Source organism: Gastrolobium bilobum, unplaced genomic scaffold (genome assembly GCF_033153095.1).
Source record: "Gastrolobium bilobum isolate Gb01-03AN ecotype WA unplaced genomic scaffold, APGP_CSIRO_Gbil_v1 utg15846, whole genome shotgun sequence".
Taxonomy (NCBI): Eukaryota; Viridiplantae; Streptophyta; class Magnoliopsida; order Fabales; family Fabaceae; genus Gastrolobium; species Gastrolobium bilobum.
The window spans coordinates 273452-297099 of NW_026897934.1; the positions used below are offsets into that span (position 1 = coordinate 273452).

General features: G+C 35.9%; 1 protein-coding gene across 1 annotated transcript; it reads right to left on the bottom strand.

Moving 5' to 3' along the window:
• Window positions 1-2462: 2462 nt before the first annotated feature.
• LOC133311546 (receptor-like serine/threonine-protein kinase ALE2) lies at window positions 2463-22258 on the bottom strand (the record flags this gene model as incomplete). Its single annotated transcript, XM_061512595.1, has 7 exons — window positions 2463-3150; window positions 3626-3866; window positions 3969-4358; window positions 20625-20918; window positions 21001-21369; window positions 22054-22152; window positions 22216-22258. Coding segments are annotated over 7 exons (2124 nt in total), but the record flags the coding sequence as incomplete, so codon positions are not given.
• Between the last annotated feature and the right edge of the window lie 1390 nt (window positions 22259-23648).

Below are 23648 nucleotides of genomic sequence, written 5' to 3' on the forward strand. Positions count from 1 at the left end.
TCAATCATAGTCACAGATCAGCTTGACTTTTGAAAATTCTTTGTTGCCTTCCACTACGTCCACATAAGACTGTCTTGTACTTTTTTTATTATTATCAATACTTTAATGAAGAAAAATATAAGGACTAATACATATATATATATATATATATATATATATATATATATATATATATATATATATATATATATAGGGAATAACATCTGTCATTTTAAAGGATGTAGACTTATATCATTTTAGATCCTAACTGTTGATTTCTGTCCATCAACGGTTATAATTTATTGGATTAAAATTATTAATTAATTAATAATAAACTTGGCCCACTAAGTTTGACCCAATAAATTATAATCTTGATAGACGGAAATCAACGGTTAGGATCTAAAATGATATAAGCTTCTATCCTTTAAAAGGATAGATGTTTTCCTCATATACCCATATATATATATATATATATATATATTAGGACTAAAATTTAAATAAAAATAGAATAATACAAAAACTAAAACTAAAATAAAATAAAAAATAAACAATTTAAATAACGTTGGTGCGTCGTGACTTGGCAATCTAGGCTTTGGTTAGCAATTATGCAAGTTGGTTTGACGAGCTAGTAAGAAGAAGATGAATGAGACCCACTTGGATTTTCACTCAAATGATATGGTTGTCAATTAAACTGTGTTTGCTATGCTCAATGAAACGTGGGATTACGAGAAAGATAAGTTACTGTTTGGTTATCATTATTTACCGGGGGTGATAAACGAGTTAGGAGCCTTTAACTTGGCTCATGCAGACATGAGCTTATATGTCTAAAATTGGTTGTTAGCACCAGGTTTGAACTTGTATAAAAGCTATTTTAATAAAAAGGTCTCACACTTTAATTCAAAAGCTCAGCCTTAGAACCTCTCAGGTTGACCTAGTATATTATTTTTGTATATATATTTTATACTACTTGTAATAGCCTTTCTTTTTCAATCCATTTTATCCTATTTTATTGGTTAAACAGACTTTTTGAATGATTTTGTTCTATATTATGTTGTTTGGTATACATTGAATTTATAATATTTATATAATTACTAGTGTTGTTGATTGTATATTCTGTTTGAATAAATTTTTGTTATTTTATTTTTTTAAACAGACTAAACCAGACTTTTATTTTTTTGTAAATAAGTCAGACCACATACCGATAATAATTGATCAGGCTAACACATTTAAACACAAGCTTAGCCTTTTAAAACTAAAGTTCATCTCAGCTTGGCCTCCACCCCTAGTTATGACACTATATTAAGAATGGTTTTGCTATGAGGTGTGTACTTCATGTAATAGATATACTAAGCAATCCACATGTATTCCGCTTTGGAAAGAAGCTGGAAACAATGCTTTGTTTCTTAAATTTTGAGGGTATAAGAGAACCACCGAGGAACACACACATGCCAAAAATGGACCGATGAATGTGTGGGCAAGAGCCCAGCTGGAGTGTGCAAAACCTGTAAGAGTTGGGCCACCAATTGATGGGAAGAAAAGACCTTTAAATATCTAAGAACTCATATTGCAGCTTGATAGTCATGTTGCATTGGCTTGGCAACATGCTCGCATAGTTGCTGAGAAAAAAAAAAGAGATGCCCGGCCTTGTAGCCATGAGATATAGGAGTCTACATACCAAGGGACGATAGATTGGGGGATCGTTGAATGGTTTCTCCCTAATCCTTCTAAAGTTTAATGGATAGATCATGGGAAGTCGAATATTTTCAAGGTATATTTTGAGAATGTCCTGAACCGGGCAAGTTCAAGGCCAAGAAAAAAAATATCAAAAGACCCAAGTCCTTGATGTTAAACTGCTGATCAAAATAATTTTTGACACACTAACTCTCCCAGTGATCATCACGAATTAACATGATATCGTCAACATAAACTAAGTTCATGTTTTGAGTACAAATAAAAAATGATCAAACTGTGATTTCAAATAACCAAGCATATTTAAGTAGGTATTTGTCAATAAGCCTATAATCAAAATATTTAAACAAAAGCCTTTGTTTAAAAAAAAAATAGTATGAAATAAATTAATCTAAGTATATATGTTTAAAAAATAATGCATTTAAATTGCTATTTGTTTAAAAAAAAATTAAAAAAAAAAGTTATAGAGAAATTTAAAATAAAAAATATTAGAAAATATAAAAAATTGATAAAAATATAAGAACAGAAGAATAAAACGTCAGAATGAAGAACTGGAACTGGAACTACAATTTAGGGCATTTACACTACGAAGGACTGTTCAAGTTGATTTCCTCCCTGTATAATTAGTCAACATTGCGAAATTAAAAGTCAATGTCCTTTCTCTCCAGTCTTAATCTTAACTAGAAAACTGTAGGAATTTGAGACACCTAAACTATAAATCAGTCACTCAATCAACAATTCGGACCCTTTTGAAACTGTACATTTCAGAAACATTAGAAGAAACATCAAACCTATTAACCATCATTCCAAACACGTTTGGATGGAAGTACTGCATGCTCACTCCAACTTCGAGTAAGCCGATAAAAGGATAGCTTGCTTCGGGCTGTTCTCAAGGGACCTGATCTATTCCCATGCCTAATTGGTAAAGATATGTCATCTCCAATCAAGCTTGAAGCTGAAAACGGTCTGTTTTCCATTTCAAGTGGACCAGAACTGTATTCCATCGTGACCAAGGAAGATGCTTGCCCATAAGCTAATCGTGGGTTTACCCCGTCAGCATTGTCCCAACTGCTATCAGAAAAGGCAAGGTCACCTCTAAAATCAGAAGAGTCCTTCCGACTACAACAATCCACAAAGGTCTCATCACCGTCATCGTATATCAACTTAAGAGCCTGCACAACTTCACCCATGAAAGGTCTCTGAGTGACCTCCGGGTGTACACACATTGAAGCAATACCAGCCACCTTTGCCATGTCATCAAAGTCATAACTTCCAGCCAATGATGGATCCACCAGCTGTTTCAAACCTTCTCTACTTGTCAACAGAGGTCGTGCCCATATTACAAGATTCTCCTGTCCAGGAGGTCGAGACATGTCCACTGGTTTTCTGCCTGTTAGAAGTTCAAGCAACACAACGCCATAACTATAAACATCACTTTTAACAAGTAAATGACCCGTCATTGCATATTCCGGGGCAACATACCTGCAAAATTGAACAGATAGAAATGGCATAAAATTGGCTAGAAATTTACAATGGTATTATAAACTGATACAATCATACACAATTTATAAGATACTGGAGTTACACTTAATGCGGTAGATAGGAGTTATGGACTTAATTTTGGTAAATCATTCAGTAGATAAGAAAAGATAATCTGATCTATGTAAAACTGGGCTAAAATGCTCTGTGTTTGCATGAGCTAATCGATGTAAAGTATTTAAGTTAAATCAAGAAAGTAGAGCTGAACATCATCTGAGGGAGAAAAAACAAAAGAAGAAACTGAAGAACTTTATGATGATGACACTGTAATGATTAATAAACGGAAAAGCTATGCAGCCAATGTGTCTACCAGATACAACCCACATCTGTTATGCTTGTCTGGTTCACACCCAGGCTTAGTAGACCACTTGAAAAAAAATATTCGATCAAAATGCTTCGGACAAAATCTTGTACTTACCCAAAAGTACCCATGACCCTTGTAGAAATATGATGACTTCCTTCAGTTGCTTCTCTTGCTAATCCAAAATCAGAAACCTTGGGTGTAAAGTCATCTTCCAGCAACACGTTGCTAGCTTTAAAGTCTCGGTGAATTACACGAGGAATAGAATCCTCATGAAGATAGGCCAATCCTCTCGCAGCTCCAAGGGCAATTTTTGTCCGTGTTTCCCAATCTAGAGGGCTGCTTGTCTTGTCAACTCCTGCAGGATCATTAACAAGAATTAAATTTAACATGTGGCAATGCAATATAAATTAAACATGGGGCCCATACCCAGAGCAAAAGAAATTATGTTACCAATTACCATGCAAATGGGACTCGACACTGCCATTGCGAACAAGCTCATACACCAAGCATCGCCTGCGACGTTCTATGCATATACCGACGAGTTTCACAAGATTACGATGATGCATACGGCTTAGTATCTCAACTTCTGCAATAAATTCACTGTCTCCATTCTGATTATCCCTTGTTAGCAGCTTAACTGCAACTTCAGTTCCATCATCCAATGTCCCGCAATAAACACGTCCAAATCCTCCTTCTCCTAATATTCTCTTTGAATTGAACTTATCAGTTGCCTTCTCAAGCTCAGAAAAGGAAAATGTTTTAACAGAGCGAATATAAGTAGCCATGGTGGACACAAGGGACATTGATCTTGAGCTCGTAATTCTGCTTGACAACATAGACTCCATGGCTGCATAACAAGCATCCATCCATTTATATTTTACTTCAATTATGACAACTTACAGAATGAAGTAGATAACCAAGTTCCAAAGCAACACAAAAATTCTTAAAATTAATGCACCCGGATATATACCACATTTGACTAAGGAACAAATGTTCACAAACTAGTAACAAAGAAGTTTATCATCATACCACTGCTCCGGTTCGCCCTCTGTAAGCTTAAGTTTGTCATCATAAACAAGAAAAAATTTCACTACTTCACTTCACTACTCTATCTGAATTGCACGTCAGTAAACACCAAAAGTGGAGGAAATTTCACTAATCTTATTGACCTTGTATATAGCAATACTAGTGTCTTTTTGGTTGAAAAAATAATAGTAAAGATATGTTAATCCTAGACTACCAGTCAAGGGACCAATGGAAAGCGCAGGATCCCCAGGGGTCAGGCAGAGGCCCACTCAGAGGAGTACCTCCATGGATTTTTCCCCCTATAAGAAGGCTACTTAACCAACCCTTGAGCACCAGAGGATATCCCCTAGCAATACAAGTATCTATAGGTGGAAAAAATCTGGTTTACAATTATCATATAAATGTCAAGTGCAAAAAGCACTCACATTTAAATCACAGAAACCTAATTGAAGTGTGGCACAAAACTAATATTTAATGAGCAATGACAATAGGCAAATCTTCAAAACCCTGAGATCAACATACTACGAATTTGTAAAAATGCAAAAAATAAAAATAAGTAAATAAATAAAAATAAAAAATAAAAAATAAAAATCTTGAAGGAGTACACTAGGAGAAAGAAACAGGTGAGAGCAAACTCAGAATTAGTTAGATGGTTAGATGTTTGCTTAGTTAGTTACAGTTAGAGTCAGTCATTCGAGGATTATGATTTGGGAATTCAGCTAAGGAAGTGTAAAAAGGGGAAACCTTTGAAAGGAGATCTCTCTACTTGTTGTTTGTCTCAATAATAACAATTCTCTTTTAATCTCTTCCTCTCTCTATATCTGTCAGAACATTGCTAAACTCTGAATTTGTATATTCATGCAAATGTTTACAATATGTAGACTAATGTTGGTACAAAAGTCAAGAGCTGTTGGCACCTTTTGACTAATTACACATGGCAGGGTAGCTCAACCACCTAATATAGATGATAGGATCACAACTTTCTGACACTCCCCCTCAAGATGGTGAATGGGCATTCTACTTTCCCAACTTGGATATGATGTTCTGAAATGCTTAATTGCTTAATCCCTTAGTGAATAAATCAGCCAATTGTCTTTGTATAGTAACATAGGGTGTGCAAATTAATCCACTCCCTAGCTTTTCCTAGATAAAATGTCGAACAGCCTCAATGTGCTTATTGCAGTCATGTTGTACTGGATTAAGGACTAGGCTTATTGCAGGCTTATTATTGCAGTAGAGTTTCCTTGGTCCCTCAAGTTAATCTTCAGGTCTTCAAGGATAATCTTTAGCCAAATTAATTCACACAGATCTTGAGTCATTGCTCTAAATTCTACCTCTATACTAGATCATGTCCCCACATTGTTTTTTGCTTCTCCAAGTAACCAGATTTCTCACAAGTGTGGTAGTTCATCTACCCTCACTTGGTGACCCAACATACCCTACACTAGTATATGCCTCATGCACTACTCCTACATTTCTTCTAAAAAAAATTCCTTTTCTCGATGTCCCCTTGAGATATTGTAGTATCTGATGGGTGCTTGCAAGTGGACTTCCTTAGGGTCATGCATTAATTCAGTGATCATGCTTATTGCATGAGCTATGTCCCATTTTATGTAGGGTAGACAAATAAGTCTTCCCACCATTCATTGATACATATCCCTGTCTACTGTAGCATCTTCTTCTGCTGATCTTAGCCTCGAATTTGGATCTATAGGGGTGCTAATGCTGTTTTACAAGTTTATTTACGAAGATATGTGACATATTTCTATTAGGAGATGAAAATTCCATATCTTGAATAACGAACTTCAACATCATCGACATCAACATCACTTTTATCACAAACTAGTTAGGGTTGACCTCCCTAGAGCTTTGATTTCAAATTCCTTAGCTAAACATTAGCTCAAAACTTGTTTTTCCTTGAAATCATTTTTGGTCACAATCATGTCATCATCATACACCAAAAGTGTTGTAACTCCCCTTGAAGAATAATGTTTAACAAATAGTGTGATGACTATTTGAGGTCATACAAGGCTTCTTTAATTTACACATCATGTTAGCATGCAAGTCCTTTCCATAACCAATTGGAATCTCCATATAAATTCCTTCATCAAAATCTTAATGTAAGAAGGCATTCTTAACATCAAATTGTTGAAAGTCTCAATCATAGTTAGCTGCTGATAGTAACAAAATTCTAATTGTATTCCTCTTTGCAATTGGTGAAAATGTCTCTTGGTAGTCAATCCCATAAGCTTGGATATATCCTCCGACTACCAATCTTGTCTTACATCTTTCAATTGACCAATCTACTCTACATTTCACAGTGTAGAACCATTTGATTGGACCATAATTGCTTGTTTCGCAAGAACTTCCGAGAAAAGAACTATTAGACATAGGAAAAAAAGGATAAATCAAGGAAAAAGTCTTGTTAATCTTCTATAAATAAATGTGCCCCCTGAAGAGGAGTGACAAAATAAGGCTCGTCTTACCTAAATAGGATATCCATGGAGACATAGAACTTTTTAGACGAAGGATCATAACACTTGTACCCTTTTAGAATGGAGGAATAGCCTACAAAAACACATTAAGAACCATCGGGTCAGGCAAGCCTCTATTATGACTGTGAACATGGACAAAGGATACACACCCAAAAATACAAAGAACAAGGTTGTTGGCTGTGTCTATGTCATGATAAAAGGATGTAACCATGTCCATTGGACTCTCGAACCCCAAGCTTTTGTAGGCAAGCAATTGATGAGATGTGTTGCTATGAGAATAGCTTGCCCCCCAAAAAAATTAGGGACATGTTTATGAAACAGCAAGGCTAGGGGTTTTTTTTTTAACAAGATGCCCATTGTTTTTCTCTTAGGTATCCCTTTTTATGAGGGGTATGTATTAACATAAGACGACTCATGTATGGTTCCCTCTCTTTGGAAGAATGCCATATGATTTCGGATAGGGTAATTCCTAGCACTGCCTGTCCTAAGCCTCTTTATGCATACCCCATAATTAATTTTGAACCATAAAATGGAAATTTTGCTAAACAAGACTAGTTTTGAATTTGTGTTTAAGTAGAAAGATCAAGGTTACTGTTGTAAATAGTAGAATTTTATCTATTTATTTGTATTAGCTAGAATACTCTAGAAGTGTATTTTGGGCTTAGCACATTAGGTCTTTCAGTACTCTTTAAACAGAGAGCTCTTGTACAGATATTATACGATTCAATAATATACAAATCTTCTTTTCTAGTTGGTATCAGAGCTCTCGATTCTAAGGACTCCGCTTCCGCAAATCACCGCCTTTAAAAACCAAACCTTATTTGCCACGAAGCCGCCGCTGGAAAAAAAAATTCGGGGACCTTTTGGACCGTGAGGACCCCTGTTTTCTCATATATATTATTCTACGGAGGTTTCTTTTTCATCAGACCGGAATAGCTCAAAAAAAAAAAAATATTGTTCACTCGACACTGTTCCTGTTCACTGTTCATCTGTACTGTTCACTCGACACTGTTCACGTGTTGTTCCTGTTCACTGTTCATCTGTACTGTTCACTCGACACTGTTCACGTGTACTGTTCATAAAAAAATTAGTTTATTTTACTATTCATCGCCACTAGAGACTGGAAAATTTTTCCTGCCCTTATTATGTCAGACGTTGAAGATACTCCAACCAGTCAATCATCTGGTACACGCTCAATGGCTATTCTTTCTCCAAATGACCTCCCTCCTCTTCATCAGAATTACCGTCTTAATGGGAAGAATTATTTGCAATGGTCCCATCTTGTTCGTAACATCCTTAAAGGGTATTTTAAAATTACTCATCTTGAAGGACCTGTTCCTGCCAAAAAAGATCCAAAATTTGCCGACTGGGATGATGAAGACTCTCTTATTATGATGTGGCTATGGAACTCTATGACTCCTGAGGTTAGTCTACATTGCATGTTCTTACCTACCGCTTTTGAGATTTGGGATGTTCTTAGACAAACTTATTCAATGAAGCAAAATGCTGTCACCTGCTATGATACGAGGAATAGGATTTTTTCTACCAAGCAAGGCTCTCTTTCTATAAGAGAGTATTATGGTATTATGAATGGGTTATGGACTGATCTTGATCAGTACCAGAGTTTGAAGATGGAGTGTAACAAGGATGCAGCCACTCTGACCACCTCCATTAAACGCAATAGGATCTTTGATTTTCTTTGTGGTCTCAACTCAGAATATGACCCTATTCGAGTTCAAATTCTTGGTAAGGAAAAATTACCTTCTCTTTCTGAAGTTTTTCACACTGTCATGGGTGAAGAAAGTCGCAGGGCTGTCATGATAGATATCAAAGTGTCCGAAGGATCTATTATGCTCTCATCTAAAGTTACTACTCCAACTCCTTCTGATTCTAAGCCCACTAACGGGTCAGCTATGGTCTCAGCTAAGCCACCTCCAAGGTCTTTTCCTCCTAAGCCTATTAAAGAGGGGCGTTAGTGTAACTATTGTAAAAGACCAGGCCACACAAAAGATGTTTGTTACCGTCTTCATGGAAAGCAACAGGTTCAGGAGAAGCTCGGTAAGTCAACCTCACGTGGTCAGTCTTTCTTTGCCCCCTCAGACATTTCTCTTGTGAATGAGACCTCACAGATGCCTAGTGAGTTTACTACTATTCGTCGTGAGAAATTGGAACGGCTTAGGTCCGTATTTGAATCTCTTAATAAGCCTTCTGATACTGGTACTTTGGCTATGATTGGTAAGAACTCATGCACTAATTCTTTTGATGCTTCTTGTACTGATTTCAAAACTTCATGGATTGTGGATTCTGGTGTTACTGATCATATGACTTGCTACACTGACCTTTTTCTTTCTTATAATCCTACTGTTGGTATCCGTACTATAGCCGTAGCTGATGGTTCACACACATCAGTTGCAGTTTCTGGTAACATTAAAATCCAACCCTCCTTGTGTCTCAAGAATGCTCTTCATGTTCCCCAACTTTCTACCAATCTCCTTTCTACTCATAAGCATTGTTGTTAAAACGTAGTGTCGAAACGTAGAAACGTACCGTTTCTACTTTTTATGACCAAAAACGTGTCGAAACGGTGGTTGAAACGGAATTTGGGTCGAAACGGTTGAAACGGCGAGTCAACTCGGTAAACTCAGTTGACTCGGCGAGTTGACCGAGTTGACTCAGTTTTTTTTAAAAAAAAAAAAACAGGGGTATTTTTGTCAAATCAAGTCATCACCAACTTAAAACAAAAAAAAACCCTATCGCATTCAAAGTCGCCGCGTACGCGTTGCTGTTGCTGAGTTTCTGCTTGCTTGCTTCTTCCCCCAAAATAAAAAAAATTGGTGCTTCTTCAGTTCTCGTATAAAAGTGACTAAGCGAGGTATTTTCAAATCGGTGCTTCTTCAGTTACTGCTTGCTTGCTTCTTCATCCTTGCTTCTTGCTTCTTTACTTCTCCTATTTTGCTTTCGCTGCTATATCATTCTTCAGTTCTCGTATTTTGTTAGTGACTAAGTGAAATATATCATTCTTCATCCTTGTTTCTTCTTCAGATCGCTGCTCATTTTTCTTTGCTCCTTTTTGGCTTTCGTACAGTACCAAGTTTTTTTAAATAGATTGGTGATATATGCTCTTCAAATCTAACATGCACCATCTTTTCATACTGATATGTGATATAGTTGAATATTGAATTTTTATAATTTTTTAATTTTTATTTTTTAATTTTAATACAGATCTAGTTTTTTATTTATAATAAAAGAAATATTGAATTTTCCTAAAGTATTTGATATATTGTTGAAAGTAGAAATATTTGACCGTATTTAATTTTAATTCAAATCTAAACAATGTTTTATTGTTTTATTATTAAAAATGATCCAAATTATATAAATTGTATAAATTGTTTGAGTTGAATGTGGACGTGTGAAATGATTGTTTTATTATTAAAAATGATCCAAATTTTATTGCTTCTGGACGTGTGAAATTAGTGGCTTGGACCTAATTATATAAATTGGTTGATTTGAGTTGAATCACAGTTTTGTCATGGCTTCGAAAACATGCCAAGAGTCTACGCATTTATTTTTGCTATTTCTGTGCCACTGTAATATAACACTTGCTTATATCATGCATTTAATTATACTAAATGCATTTATCTGAACTTTGATTAAATATAGTTTGAAATCATATGGCTTCATCAAGTGCTATTGGTAGTAGTAGCATTGGGGCTTCTGCAAGTGTAAGTAACACTACTCTTGGGGGCAGAAAATTGCCTAGAAATGCTCCTGGAAATAGGCAAGATCCTGCATGGAAGCATATAATTGAAGTTCCGGGAACAAAAAAGCTTAAATGCAAGTATTGTCCTAAAGTAATGTCTACTGGAGTTTTTCGTGTCAAGCACCATTTGGCAGGAACATCTATAGATGTTGAACCATGTATAGTTGTGCCAGATGAAGTAAAAACAGAGATGTTGAATCTTCTTATTGGAGCAACACAACAAGGAAAACCATTGAATAAAAATTTGGAGGGCGATATGCAAGAAGTAGAAAAGGAAGCTGTTAGTGGTGGCTCCGATATTTTCAAGAAAAGTAGAACATCTGTTCCTCTAACCTTAAACACCATATTCAAGAAGAGCTTGAGGGAGGAGGCATGTCTTGACATTTGTACTGCTATATATAACAATGGAATTCCTTTCAATTTTGTGAATAGCGATGATTTCAAAAAGATGTGTGAATCAATTGCAAAGCATGGACCGGGTTTCAAGCCACCATCTTATCACGAGTGTAGAGTGAAATACTTGAAGCAAAAATATGATATGACAACAGCTGTTGTTGAAACACATAAGGCTTTATGGAAGAAAACTGGATGCACAATAATGACTGATGGGTGGACTGATAAAAGAAGAAGAACAATAATCAATTTTTGTGTGCATAGCACTATGGGAATTGTGTTCCTTAAGTCCATTGATGCATCTCACATTACCAAAACAGCTGACAAGATTTTTAAGATGATTGATGAAGTGGTACAGGACATTGGTGAAGAAAACATTGTCCAAGTTGTGACGGACAACGCTACAAATTATAAAGCTGCTGGGGCTTTGTTGATGGAGAAAAGAAAGAAAATTTATTGGACACCTTGTGCTGCTCATTGTATTGATTTGATGCTGGAAGATTTAGAGAAGAAAATACCCCTTCATAAAGACACAATTTTTAAGGGGAAGAAAATTACAACTTATATTTATTCAAGAACATTTCTTATTCCAATATTGCACAGCTGCACCAGTGGGAAAGATTTAATTAGACCGGCCATGACTCGTTTTGCCACATCCTATTTCACTTTGAAATGTCTCCATGACCACAAGCTTCCTATAAAAAGAATGTTCATGTCAGATGAATGGAAGAATAGCAAATATGCAAAGTCAGCAGATGGAAAACTTATTGAAAATGTAGTGATGGACAAACACTTTTGGAAAAGGGTTGAGATTTGTTTGATAGGGGCACTTCCTTTGATTGAAGTGCTTCGATTGGTTGATTCAGATGATGCAGCCATGGGCTCCATTTATGAGGCAATGGATCATGCCAAGGAGAAAATTGAAGATGATTTCAAAAAAAAACCTTCATTGTAAGTTATCAATTAATTTGTTTAATTCAAAGTTATAGACATGTTTAACTCAAAATTAATTTAATTCTTATCTTTTTATTTTTTTAGTTATCAACCTATTTGGGATGTCATTGATGCAAGCTGGGAGAGGCAACTCCATAGGCCTTTGCATGCTGCAGGCTATTACCTTAACCCAAAACAACATTATTCTCCTACATTTAAAGTTGATTATGAAGTAAAGGTTGGATTATACGATTGTATAAAAAGGATGGTTGCAGATACAGCTGTAGAAAGAAAGATTGATGAGCAACTTGAGGAATTCAAGTATCGTAGAGGTCTTTTTGGGACTACCTTTGCTAAGGATGGAGTTGAAACCAAGAGTCCAGCAGCATGGTGGGAATCTTATGGTGATGGTGTTCCAGAGCTCCAAAAATTGGCTATCTGTGTGCTTAGCTTGACATGTAGTTCCTCTGGGTGTGAGCGAAATTGGAGTGCTTTTGAGATGGTATAATTTTAATATGAAATGCATTTGATTTGAAAAATATGATATGAGTCTAGCTGCTAAATTATTTTCTTGTATTTGCTTAGGTCCACACAAAAAAAAGAAATCGTTTGAAGCAGGAGACAATGAATAGTGTTGTTTTTGTCATGGCTAACTCAAGATTAGGCAAGACAAAACATAGAGTGTCTCCTCAAATTGATTATAACTTTGATGACATTGAGTCGGATGATGATTGGATTGTGGAACCAACATATGAAGATCATTTGGAAGATGTTGAAGAAGATCAAGATCCCCTTGGCTTGGATGATCCAATTGAAGAAGAAGCGAACTTGGATAATTTGGAAATTCCTGAATTTATTGGTGAATTTATTAGTGGAGAAGGGGATGAAGAAGAAGATGATATTGACTTGGAATCCAATGACTTAAATTAGAGATGTTGATATCTTTTATGATTTTATTGCCAAGGTGTTTTGATTTTAATATGTATTATCATGACTGAGTTTGAACTTAATTTTTATTTCTTTAGTGTTTGCACTTAAATTTGTAATGACTTATGTATTGGTGTGTTTTGGTTATATATATGTTGGATATATTTTATTTTTTTGGTATGGAGTAAACTCTTACGTTTCGTTTACGTTTCTCGATTTTACGTTTTTGCTTTCCCCTACCGTTTCAGCGTAGACTCTACGTTTTAACAACATTGCTCATAAGCTTACTACATATTTGAATTGCACTGTAACATTTTTCCCTACTCAATTTGTTTTTCAGGATCTCACCACGAGGAAGACGATTGGAGTTGCTAAGGAGCAGGGTGGGTTGTATTATCTAGTTCCAGACTTTGCTGCAGAAGATACCAGGGATCAGACTTTGATGACTCGTCAGTCTACTTCAGATTCTCTTATTTGGCTTCATCACAAGCACTAGGGTCATCCTCTCGCCAGTCTACTTCAGATTCTCTTATTTGGCTTCATCACAAGCACTGGGGTCATCAGTTTGCAAAACATCATCGTGTATCCTTTCCTTCTAGTGAAATAAAAAGTATTGAACCTTCTACTATTATTCATTCTGATGTTCGGGGACCTTCCAAAATCCCTATAATGTTTCTAGTGCTAAATGGTTTGTCTCTTTTATTGATGATTATACTCGGATAACATTGATATTTTTTATGAAAGACAAGGTAGAAGAGACACGGTTGTTTATTCAGTTTTATTATATGATTGAAACCCAATTTGGTAAAAGTATCAAACGCTTGAGATCAGATAATGATACAGAATATGTTAATCAGCGTCTTTCCCAGTTTATTAAAGACAAAGGAATGACTCATGAGCTCATATGTGTGGATACCCCTCAACAAAATGGGGTTGCTGAAAGGAAAAATCGACATTTGCTTGAAGTCATCAGAGCACTGTTTTTCAAACATCTATACCCAACTCTTAATGGGGAAAAGCTATATTAACTGCAGCTTATTTGATCAACCGTTTACCCTCCCGAATCCTTGGCCATGTAAGACCTGTTGATTTCATGACTTCTTTCTTTCCTTCTGTTCATATTATGAAGAGTCTCTAGTCTCCTGTCTTTGGATGTGTTGCCTTTGTCCATATCCATAAATAGCATCGGAGTAAATTAGAACCTAGAGCCCTTAAATGTGTCTTCCTTGGCTATACTTCCAACAAGAAAGGATACAAATATTATCACCCTCCAAGTCGTAAATTCTTTGTCTCTATGGATGTTAGCTTTCGTGAATCTGAGTCCTACTTTCAACACCCTCAGCTTCAGGGGGAGAACAGTATAGAAGCATCATCCATTTTCTCTGAGTCTGAGTCTCCCTTTCTGTTGCCTACACCTATTACCCAAGTTGAGAAGGAAGACTTAGTTGTTGAGACTGAAAATGGATCTGAATCCCCATGTGACATGCCTCCTATTGATTGACAAAGAGTACGCAAAGCTGGGACACTTGAACTAGTGTATCAAAGGAAGAAACAACCCACACTACTCCATCAACAACTGCAATCGCCTGAACCGCTGGTAAGTACTGAATACTGGTAAGTACTGAATACACTACTTCTTTTATTCCTGAGCCTGATATTAATTCTGATGACTTACACATTGCTGTAAGGAAAGGGAAAAGATCATGTACCCAACACCCTATTTCTCATTTTGTTTCCTCTAAGAATCTCTCTATGCAGCATAGAAGTTTTATTACAGCACTTGACTCCATTTCAATCCCGAAATCAGTACATGAAGCATTAAAAGATGATAATTGGGTTCAAGCCATGCATGATGAGATGAATGTGTTGGAGAAGAATAATACATGGGAAGTTGTTGACAGGACAAATGGAAAAAGGGCAGTAGGGTGCAGATGGGTGTATACTCCAAAGTATAATTCTGATGGGACTCTTGAGAGATATAAAGCTCGACTGGTAGCCAAGGGGTTCACACAGACCTATGGTATTGACTACGAAGAAACATTCGCTCCAGTGGCCAAAATGAATACTGTAAGAATTTTATTATCTCTTGATTCTCAATTTAATTGGGATTTGAAACAATTTGATGTGAAAAATGTCTTCCTCAACGGCGAATTAGAAGAAGTTTACATAGAGATCCCAACAGGATTTAACTCTACAAATGGAGATAATAAAGTTTGAAGATTGAAGAAGGCGTTGTATGGCTTGAAACAATCCCCACGTGCTTGGTTTGGAAGATTTACCAAAGTTATGCTTTCAATGGGATACAAGCAAAGTCAAGGAGATCATACCCTTTTCTTTAAACATTCTCAAGAAGGTAAGACTACTATCCTTCTAGTTTATGTTGACGATATGATTACAACAGGAGATGATATAGATGAGAAATTTGCTTTGAGAAAAAGACTTACGGCTGAATTTGAAGTTAAAGATCTTGGAGATCTGAGATATTTTCTTGGGATAGAAGTTGCTCATTCAAAACAAGGCATTTTTATTTGTCAATGGAAGTATGTTCTTGAACTCCTTAAAAAAGGAGGAAAACTCGGATGCAAAACTTCCAGTACTCCGATTGAGCAGAACCACAGACTAGGAAGTGAAAATGAAAGCCCACCAGTTGACAAAGAACAATATCAACGAATAGTGGGAAGATTGATATATTTAGCTCATACTAGACCTGATCTAGCTTATGCAGTTAGTATTGTTAGTCAATTCATTGATGATCCAAGGGAGAAACACTTGCGAGCTGTGGACAGGATTCTCCAATACCTGAAAGGAACACTAGGCAGAGGACTATTGTTCCAAAGAGGAGGAAATATATCCTTAGAGGTTTATACAGATGCTGATTATGCTTAAGGGCTTCTCAAGGTTGTTTATAAGAGATGTCAACCTCTCTATCTCCTATTGATTGAGATTGCTCAACTCTGGTCGTGGTGAGGTTGGCGTGTTGGTACTACAACTTTTGCTCTTCCATTGATGCGAGATTGTATTCCTTTTTTCCCCATTCTCCACATTGTGGTTTTTTCCTGTTTTCCCGACTCTGTATCCTCACTTGATCAAAGTTAGGATTGAGTCCAATAAGAAAATCATAAACTATATCTTGTTCAATTAAGTCCTTGAATATTTTGGCATTATTAAGACACTTAGTTTTATTTATCCGATCATTATCTAACTCAAGAGATTTTAGGTGATTGGCATATTTAGTAACAGTATTGTGCCTACTTTGTAGTTATCGTCTTTACTTCATACACCTGGGCAACATCTTATGCTTTGGAGTAGGTCTGCTCTAATGCATCCCAAATATTCCTTTTCGTGATTAGGAACATGCAAGTGTCATTGATTCAGGGGACCATGGAGTTCCACAGCCATGCCATAATCAACACTCGTTAGGTCCTCTTAATCCCATTCCGCAAATTTGGGATCTTTAGGTTTAGGGCCAATACTCGATAGGTGATTGAGCTTCCTTTTTCCATTCAACACTATACAAACAAGCTAGGATCATTTCATATGATTTTTGTTGATTAGCATGTATGCAAAAAAATATTTTGCAATTTACTAGAGGTTGGGGTTCAGGTGTCCTCTATTGACCGAATTATGTTGGAACCTCTTAAATGACATATTGGTTGGTAGATCAAACACTCCCTATGGCAATGATGGCCTACAATAAGATATCTAAGCCCATTAGTTATCTTTTGTTAAGATTAGTATAGATAGATGCTTAGTTGTGATTTTGGGGATGAGAATTGAGTATTTGGTAAAAAAAGGGATTTGGTGAAAGATCTCTAGGGATTTCTTGGAGCCTAGGGTTTTGGCTTTGAGGGTGAGTTGAGATCTTTTTGGTGTATCTTTTATATTTCCTTCTTATTCCTTTTGTATTTCTTTGTTATTTCCTTGTTATGTTTAATGGATATTCTTCTTATTATTCTGGGTTCCATCAATTTGGTATCAGAGCATCTCCGATCTAGGGGATGTTTCTGATCCAGATCTGATAAAATAAAAATAAAAATCAAAGAATAGATCTATAAGAAAAAAAACACCTCAACTAATACAATGGTTCCAACATTTTATGGAGAAGTAGACAACACTTGGAATGGTTAATGTTGTGGAATAATATTTTCAACAAAAGAGAATAATTGAAGAAGATGAACAATTGGTAGAAACTCTGAGTGGGCTTAGAGGATGTGCGCTCTACTGGTATAGTCTTTGGAATCTTCACAATCCTAATGCAAATTTGTGCGATTTTACCAAAGCCTTTATAAATAAATATCTACCTGAGATATGTGTGGTAGACGAAAAGGAAGAATTAGAGCATCCAGAACCAGAAGAGGCAATAATCGAAAATGGAAAAAAAGAAAACAGAGAAGGAAAAGAAAGAAGCATAGAAGAAATTGAAAAAGAAAAAAAAAAGTGCACATAGAAGAGCAACAAACAGAGGAGGATTACGACTCAACTCCAAACAAAAAAATGACCAACCAAGGTGTGGAAGAAAATAAGGAAGAAGATGGTGGCCATGAAAATCATGTGTTAACGAACTCGGACTTCCTTACAAAAGAGCATCGTCTTCGCAGATCAGCCATAGGAAGAACCAGCCACAAGGAAAGCACGTAGAGGAGAAGGAAGATCGAGAATGGGCTACTAGTCTAGGTTTTATGGCACAAGAGGTTGAAGGAGAAGACGAAAGAGAAGGAGGAGGAAACGAAGAAGAAGCAGAGGAAAAACCGAAAGAAGAAGAAGACAGAGTACCAAATTAGCGTCAGTAAAAACCAGTAGTGTTCATGGCTATTTTGGAGCACACACAACGGACGATCATCGTGAGCAGCATTGGGACAGAATGGGAATGTTGTCAAATGGCTTCCAAGTTTAACCGAATGGGCCAGGCCTAAAGGAAGATGTGGTCAGAAGGAAATGGAAATAATAGGGTTTCAATTAAGCTGACTGGAACTAATGGCCCAATAGAGGAGGGTTGTCTTATGTGGCCATATCTGTTAGTATACAAACAGGCATCAAAAATGGGACCCAGGTGGAAGCTTTCTCACTTTAACTGTACTCTTCCTCCACCTTAAAGACAAGGTGAATTTTGAAAGGGGAATACTGATAGGCCCATAATAAGATATCCAAGCCCATTAGTTTCTTTAGTTAAGATTAGTATATATAGATGCTTAGTTGTGATTTCTGGGATAGGAATTGAGTATTTGGTAAAAAGGAGATTTGGTGAAGGATCTCTAGGGATCTCTTGGAGCCTAGGGTTTAGGCTTTGAGGGTGAGTTGAGATCTTTTGATGTATCTTTTATATTTCCTTGTTATTCCTTTTGTATTTCTTTGTTATTTCCTTGTTATGTTTAATGGATATTCTTCTTGTTATTATGGGTTCCATCATACCATTTGATGAGACCTTGGGATGCACCACCCTAAAAGCTAACTCAAAGGATGGGAGTGTCAAAGGTCTTATAAACCTCACATTAGTTGCCCATACAACTAATGTGGGACTCCAAGTCCCATGCCTTGCAAATGTAACCCAACATTCCACCACGCTTCCCTAGTGTGTTCCCCCACGCACACTCTACGTGATGAATGCTCTGATACCATTTGATGGAACCCAGAATAACAAGAAGAATATTCATCCAACATAACAAGGAAATAACAAAGAAATACAAAAGGAATAACAACGAAATATAAAAGATACAACAAAAAGATCTCAACTCACCCTCAAAGCCAAAACCCTAGGCTCCAAGAGATCCTTCACCAAATCCCCTTTTACCAAATACTCAACACAAAGAACTCAACACAAAGAAAGGTAGAGGTAGACCAAAACTTACTTGGGGAAGGTAGTAAAGCAAGACTTAATGGATTGGGATATAGATTGGCGGACGGTGTGCCTTAAAACGAAATGGAGAAAATCTATATGCATGGTGGAGGGTTAGACCCGTTGTTATTCCTATGTTCCAGATAGTTCTTTTTTAGTCCTTTTTCCTCTTCATCTCCCCCCCCCCTTTTTTCCCCTTCTTTTATCACTTTTATATTTATATTTATATATATATATATATATATATATATTATTTCTATTTTTTTATTTTATTTTTTTATCTTTTTTCAACCCTTTCGAATCTTTTTTTTGGATTCATCTATCACCGACCCCAATCAATGTGGGATAAAGGTGTTGTTGATGTTGATGTTAACTCAATTCTCATCCCAAAAATCATAGCTAATCATCTATATATACTAATCTTAACTAAAGATAACTAATGGGCTTGGATATCTTATTGTATGCCCATCATGGCCTAAGCTTTGAAAAAGAGAGTACCTAGAGCATACTTGTGAATAGCCCCGCTTTAACGCGCTATAGCGGAGTTGCGTTGCGGTACAACGGCCGGCCACCACAAACAGTGCCACGACGGTCAAGAGAAGTGTAGCAGATATAGCGCCCGCTATTGCGGCTGAATCACGGCGCTATTACAATAGTTTTTGCAAAAGTGTTCTCGTCGTAGAAGGAAGAGATTTACAACTTAGATACAAGTGAAAGTGAAGATAAAGATTTGGATGTTCGTGATTTCAATTATGATTAGTTCCTTAAGTTCTTTGATTTTGACATTTCACTTAAGTGGCAATTTGAATTTTGACTAAATTTGTCACTTTATTTTGTTGTGTTACATTATTTGAGACTTTAATTCCTTCAATTTGCTTATGATTTGAATTTTAATGTTTGAAATCATTTATGTTTGAGTTTGAGATCCTTCAAATTTGTTTTTTATGTCACATTTTTATATTTTAAGTTTTATATTTGTGGAGTACAATTTAGAGTATCACTTAGGTACACTTTGCACAATAGCATTGTAGCGCTACCCGCTATAGCGCTATAGCAATTTTGGAGGATCAGCCATTACGTGCCGCTATCCGAGATAAGTATTACCTAGAGAAAGGCTGGCAGATGTAGAAGGTTGACAATGATGGCCGACTGGTGTAGGAGGGAAAGACAAGAATTGCATAGGGAAGAAGACAAGATTCAACAGCAAACATTAGTGCAATGAAGGCCTACTGGATATAAGAAGAAAACGACTCATTTAAAAACAGCGGCAGCTAAAAGACAGTCCCAAATTGGAACTACTCTGATACCATGTCAAAAATTGCTATGTCTGAATGTCAGGAGATTCTGAATTATGAATTTGTATATTTGAGTATAAATGTTTACAATATATAGACTAATGTTGGTACAAAACTAATGTTGGTACAAAAGTTCGAAGTTATTGGCACTTTTGACTAATTACACATAGTATGGTGGCTTAACCACCTTTTGATTAATTACACATGCTAGGGGGGATCAACCACCTAATAAAGATGCTGGGATCACAATTTCTTTCTTGTTGCGAGTCTGCAAAAAAAACATAGTGAACTAATAGAAAGAAACTGCAAAAGGAGCCATTGTAAATTATACTCAACAATCCAGTTTGAGTATAATTTACAATAAAATGCTTGGCATTAAAACAATAAATTCTTACAATTCTAGATAAGCATCTTAAAATTATTTTACATAGAAAAAAGTTCAAAACTATACCAGATTTCTTGTTTCGAGACAATGTGAATGCAGAACTTGACGGTCTCCTAATTCTCCTCCATTTCAAAACAAGGGAAAACGCTCCAACCAAAACCAGTAAGAGTACAAAGAAAGATAAAGCAATGATGATTATAGTTCTAAGATTCATTTTCTCATTCTTGCTGATGTTGGCAGTGATTGGGAGAATCCCTTCAGAACTTTCACTAGGAGTGATTGGGATAATCCCATCAACACTTTCACCGCCAAAGGGACCACTCCCAACTAAGGTTCCATGTGGCAACAATGATGGCATCCCTGATACCAACTGCTTCAGTCACAACCAGAAAAATATGACAACAATAAAGTAAAATGATATTAGGAGAAACAAAACAACTACCTGGATAAGTAATGTACAAGACCGCATAATCACCAAAAAGGCTCCTATTTAGAGGAACTTTCTTGTGCCAAAACCTCTTGTATGTCAGAACTGCAGTGGTATTCTCAAATTTCTCTCCAAGTGGAACCAAGTTAATATCAACCACAGTTCTTCCCTGATTTTGACTATCAGCACTTACTCCCATTATCCTCACCTGGCTCTGCTTCAAATATGTTCCAGATGCAACTTCAATCTCTAACTCATTAATTAATGGAAAAACAACCAAAGGAGCTGTATCCAGTACAAGTCTGATTTTCATGGGAAATACACAACCACAAGGTGAATAAAAGGGAGTTGCTGTGAGAGGATCCGTACAGATTTGGCCACAAGCTGCCAGAAATTTATTTATACAATGAGTTATGGTACTATGGTATAAGATAATGCTACGTCACAAAATTTCATGTAATTCAATCAGAAAAGGGATTTATCCCACAGCAATTAAAACATTGAATTTTCCATTAAATTGAATATTTAGGTCCACTCCACTGCATTAATTAAACCCATTAGACCCTATCATAACTTAGGGAACCGAACAATAATTTTAAGAAACCAAAGCAAACTTGAAAGAACATCCCGAGGCATAGTTTAAAATAATTTTTTTCCTACAGAAAAACACTTTTACCTTAATAAAGCAGGCAGCAAATATAGTAAATATATTGATTTTTCACACAAAATATTTTTAATCTAAAGCATCAAAATTAGTTAATCAAAATATTCTTCCAAATAATTCAATTTTTGACATTAAGCCTATTTATAGCATCCTACCATGCGCATACATTAAAAGAACTAATAAAGAAGGTAGAATCATAAAATTCAGAGTATTAGGTTACAAAGAATCAACTCATGATTCCCTTATATTAACTTAAATCACCAAAATGCAGAGAAACATGTCAAAATAATGAAAAAGAATTGTAACTATAAGACCAAAAAACCCATCAAGATAAGAAAAATAGTCCTGCTCCTGCCCTGATAAAAATAGGAGAAGAAGAAAGGTGTCTAACTTCTAGAAATTACCTTGATCTTCAAAAGGGGATGGAGCCACAGCATAAGGTTTTACAGTTTGATGACGATGGTGATGATCATGATTTTTTGGTCTTGGAGTCACACTAGGAACTAATATGGGAGAACATAAATTTTTAGTGTCATAGAAAACATTTATTGGAAAATATAATATACCTTGATAAGATGGAGATGGCACAAGAGCAGAAGATGGCCCATATTACAAACATAGAGTGAGAGAGAAAGTGAAATAAAAAGAAAATGAGAGAAAAATGTTCAGACTTCAGACAGAGTTCTGAGTAAACTATTTTCTGTAAATGTAACTGAATGAAAACTGATTGAACTACAGTGTTTTCTGAAATATTTATAGTTAGAGATTTAACTATATAACCAACTGACTGACTAACTGACAGCGCACAGCAGTAGTAACAGCTTAAAAGAGCAGTAACTGACATGCTTAGTTACTCTAATAGCCCAGAAGAAGGTTTAACTAATCATGTTTTAGCTCATTCAGATGAAGACCTCAAAACGAATCTCCTGAAAAAAAATTACAGAAAAAAAATCATAATCCTTTTTATGTAGCTGACTACACTCAGTGGGGAAAGGCTTCTGTTTTTTTGTTGTATAATCCTTTTCATTGATTGCAATGTATGTGATCCAAAATGGAATGGAGCACAACCACATAAAAATATAGCATTGGATTCATTCGGAAAAACTTATGAAATTGTGGACGGGTTTTCCACTACCATGTTATGCAATTTACTCTTCCCTCCAATATTTTTTTTATAGTTACATTAAATCCATTCAAGAACCTTTTCCATCATAGCACATCCTCTAATAGATTATCCTTTCTAATATTCAAATGGAAATATAAACAAGTACAAAATCTCTGATTATATGATACATGAGCCTTGTAAGATGGTGAATGATAAAAAAATGCACCTATGCAAAGAAATTGGATAAATAACTGGAAGGTCGAGCTTGCATTCTGGAAGAAAGCTAATGGAGAGAATGTGAGACTTAATTGCCAACCACTTTTAAGAAATTTGGGCAAGAATAAGACTAGACCAATGCAAAGAGAAAGTTTGTTCATAGGCAAATGCTGTGAATTTAACATCTCCTGCTTATGGCACTGAGGAAAACATGTGTAAGTGAGGTCTTCAATCATTAAATACACCCCCTCCCCCTTCCCACTCAATGAAAAATGAAGCATTTTTAGCTGAAACTATGGACAAAAGATTAACTGATAATGAACTACTTGAAATTTTGAAATGCGTGTATTATGTGACCACATATTTATATTAATAATTACATGGGCTTGAGACCTATTTACATGATGTCGGACTCGTAAAATAAAACCTATGTATATACATTCTAACAGGACTCTACATTTGCAAGGAATAGGTTATTCAATACTAAGAGATCAAAAATAATAAATTTCCCACATTAGTTTCCCATTCAGATTTTCAATAATTACAATACTGAGTCATTAGTTTTGCATATAACCTTACAGGACAGATAATCCAGAATACATTGTGAATTCTATCATCATACAATGTTCAAGTAACATTTCTCTTACAGACAAAGGTCGGTGTAGGCGTAGCATTGGA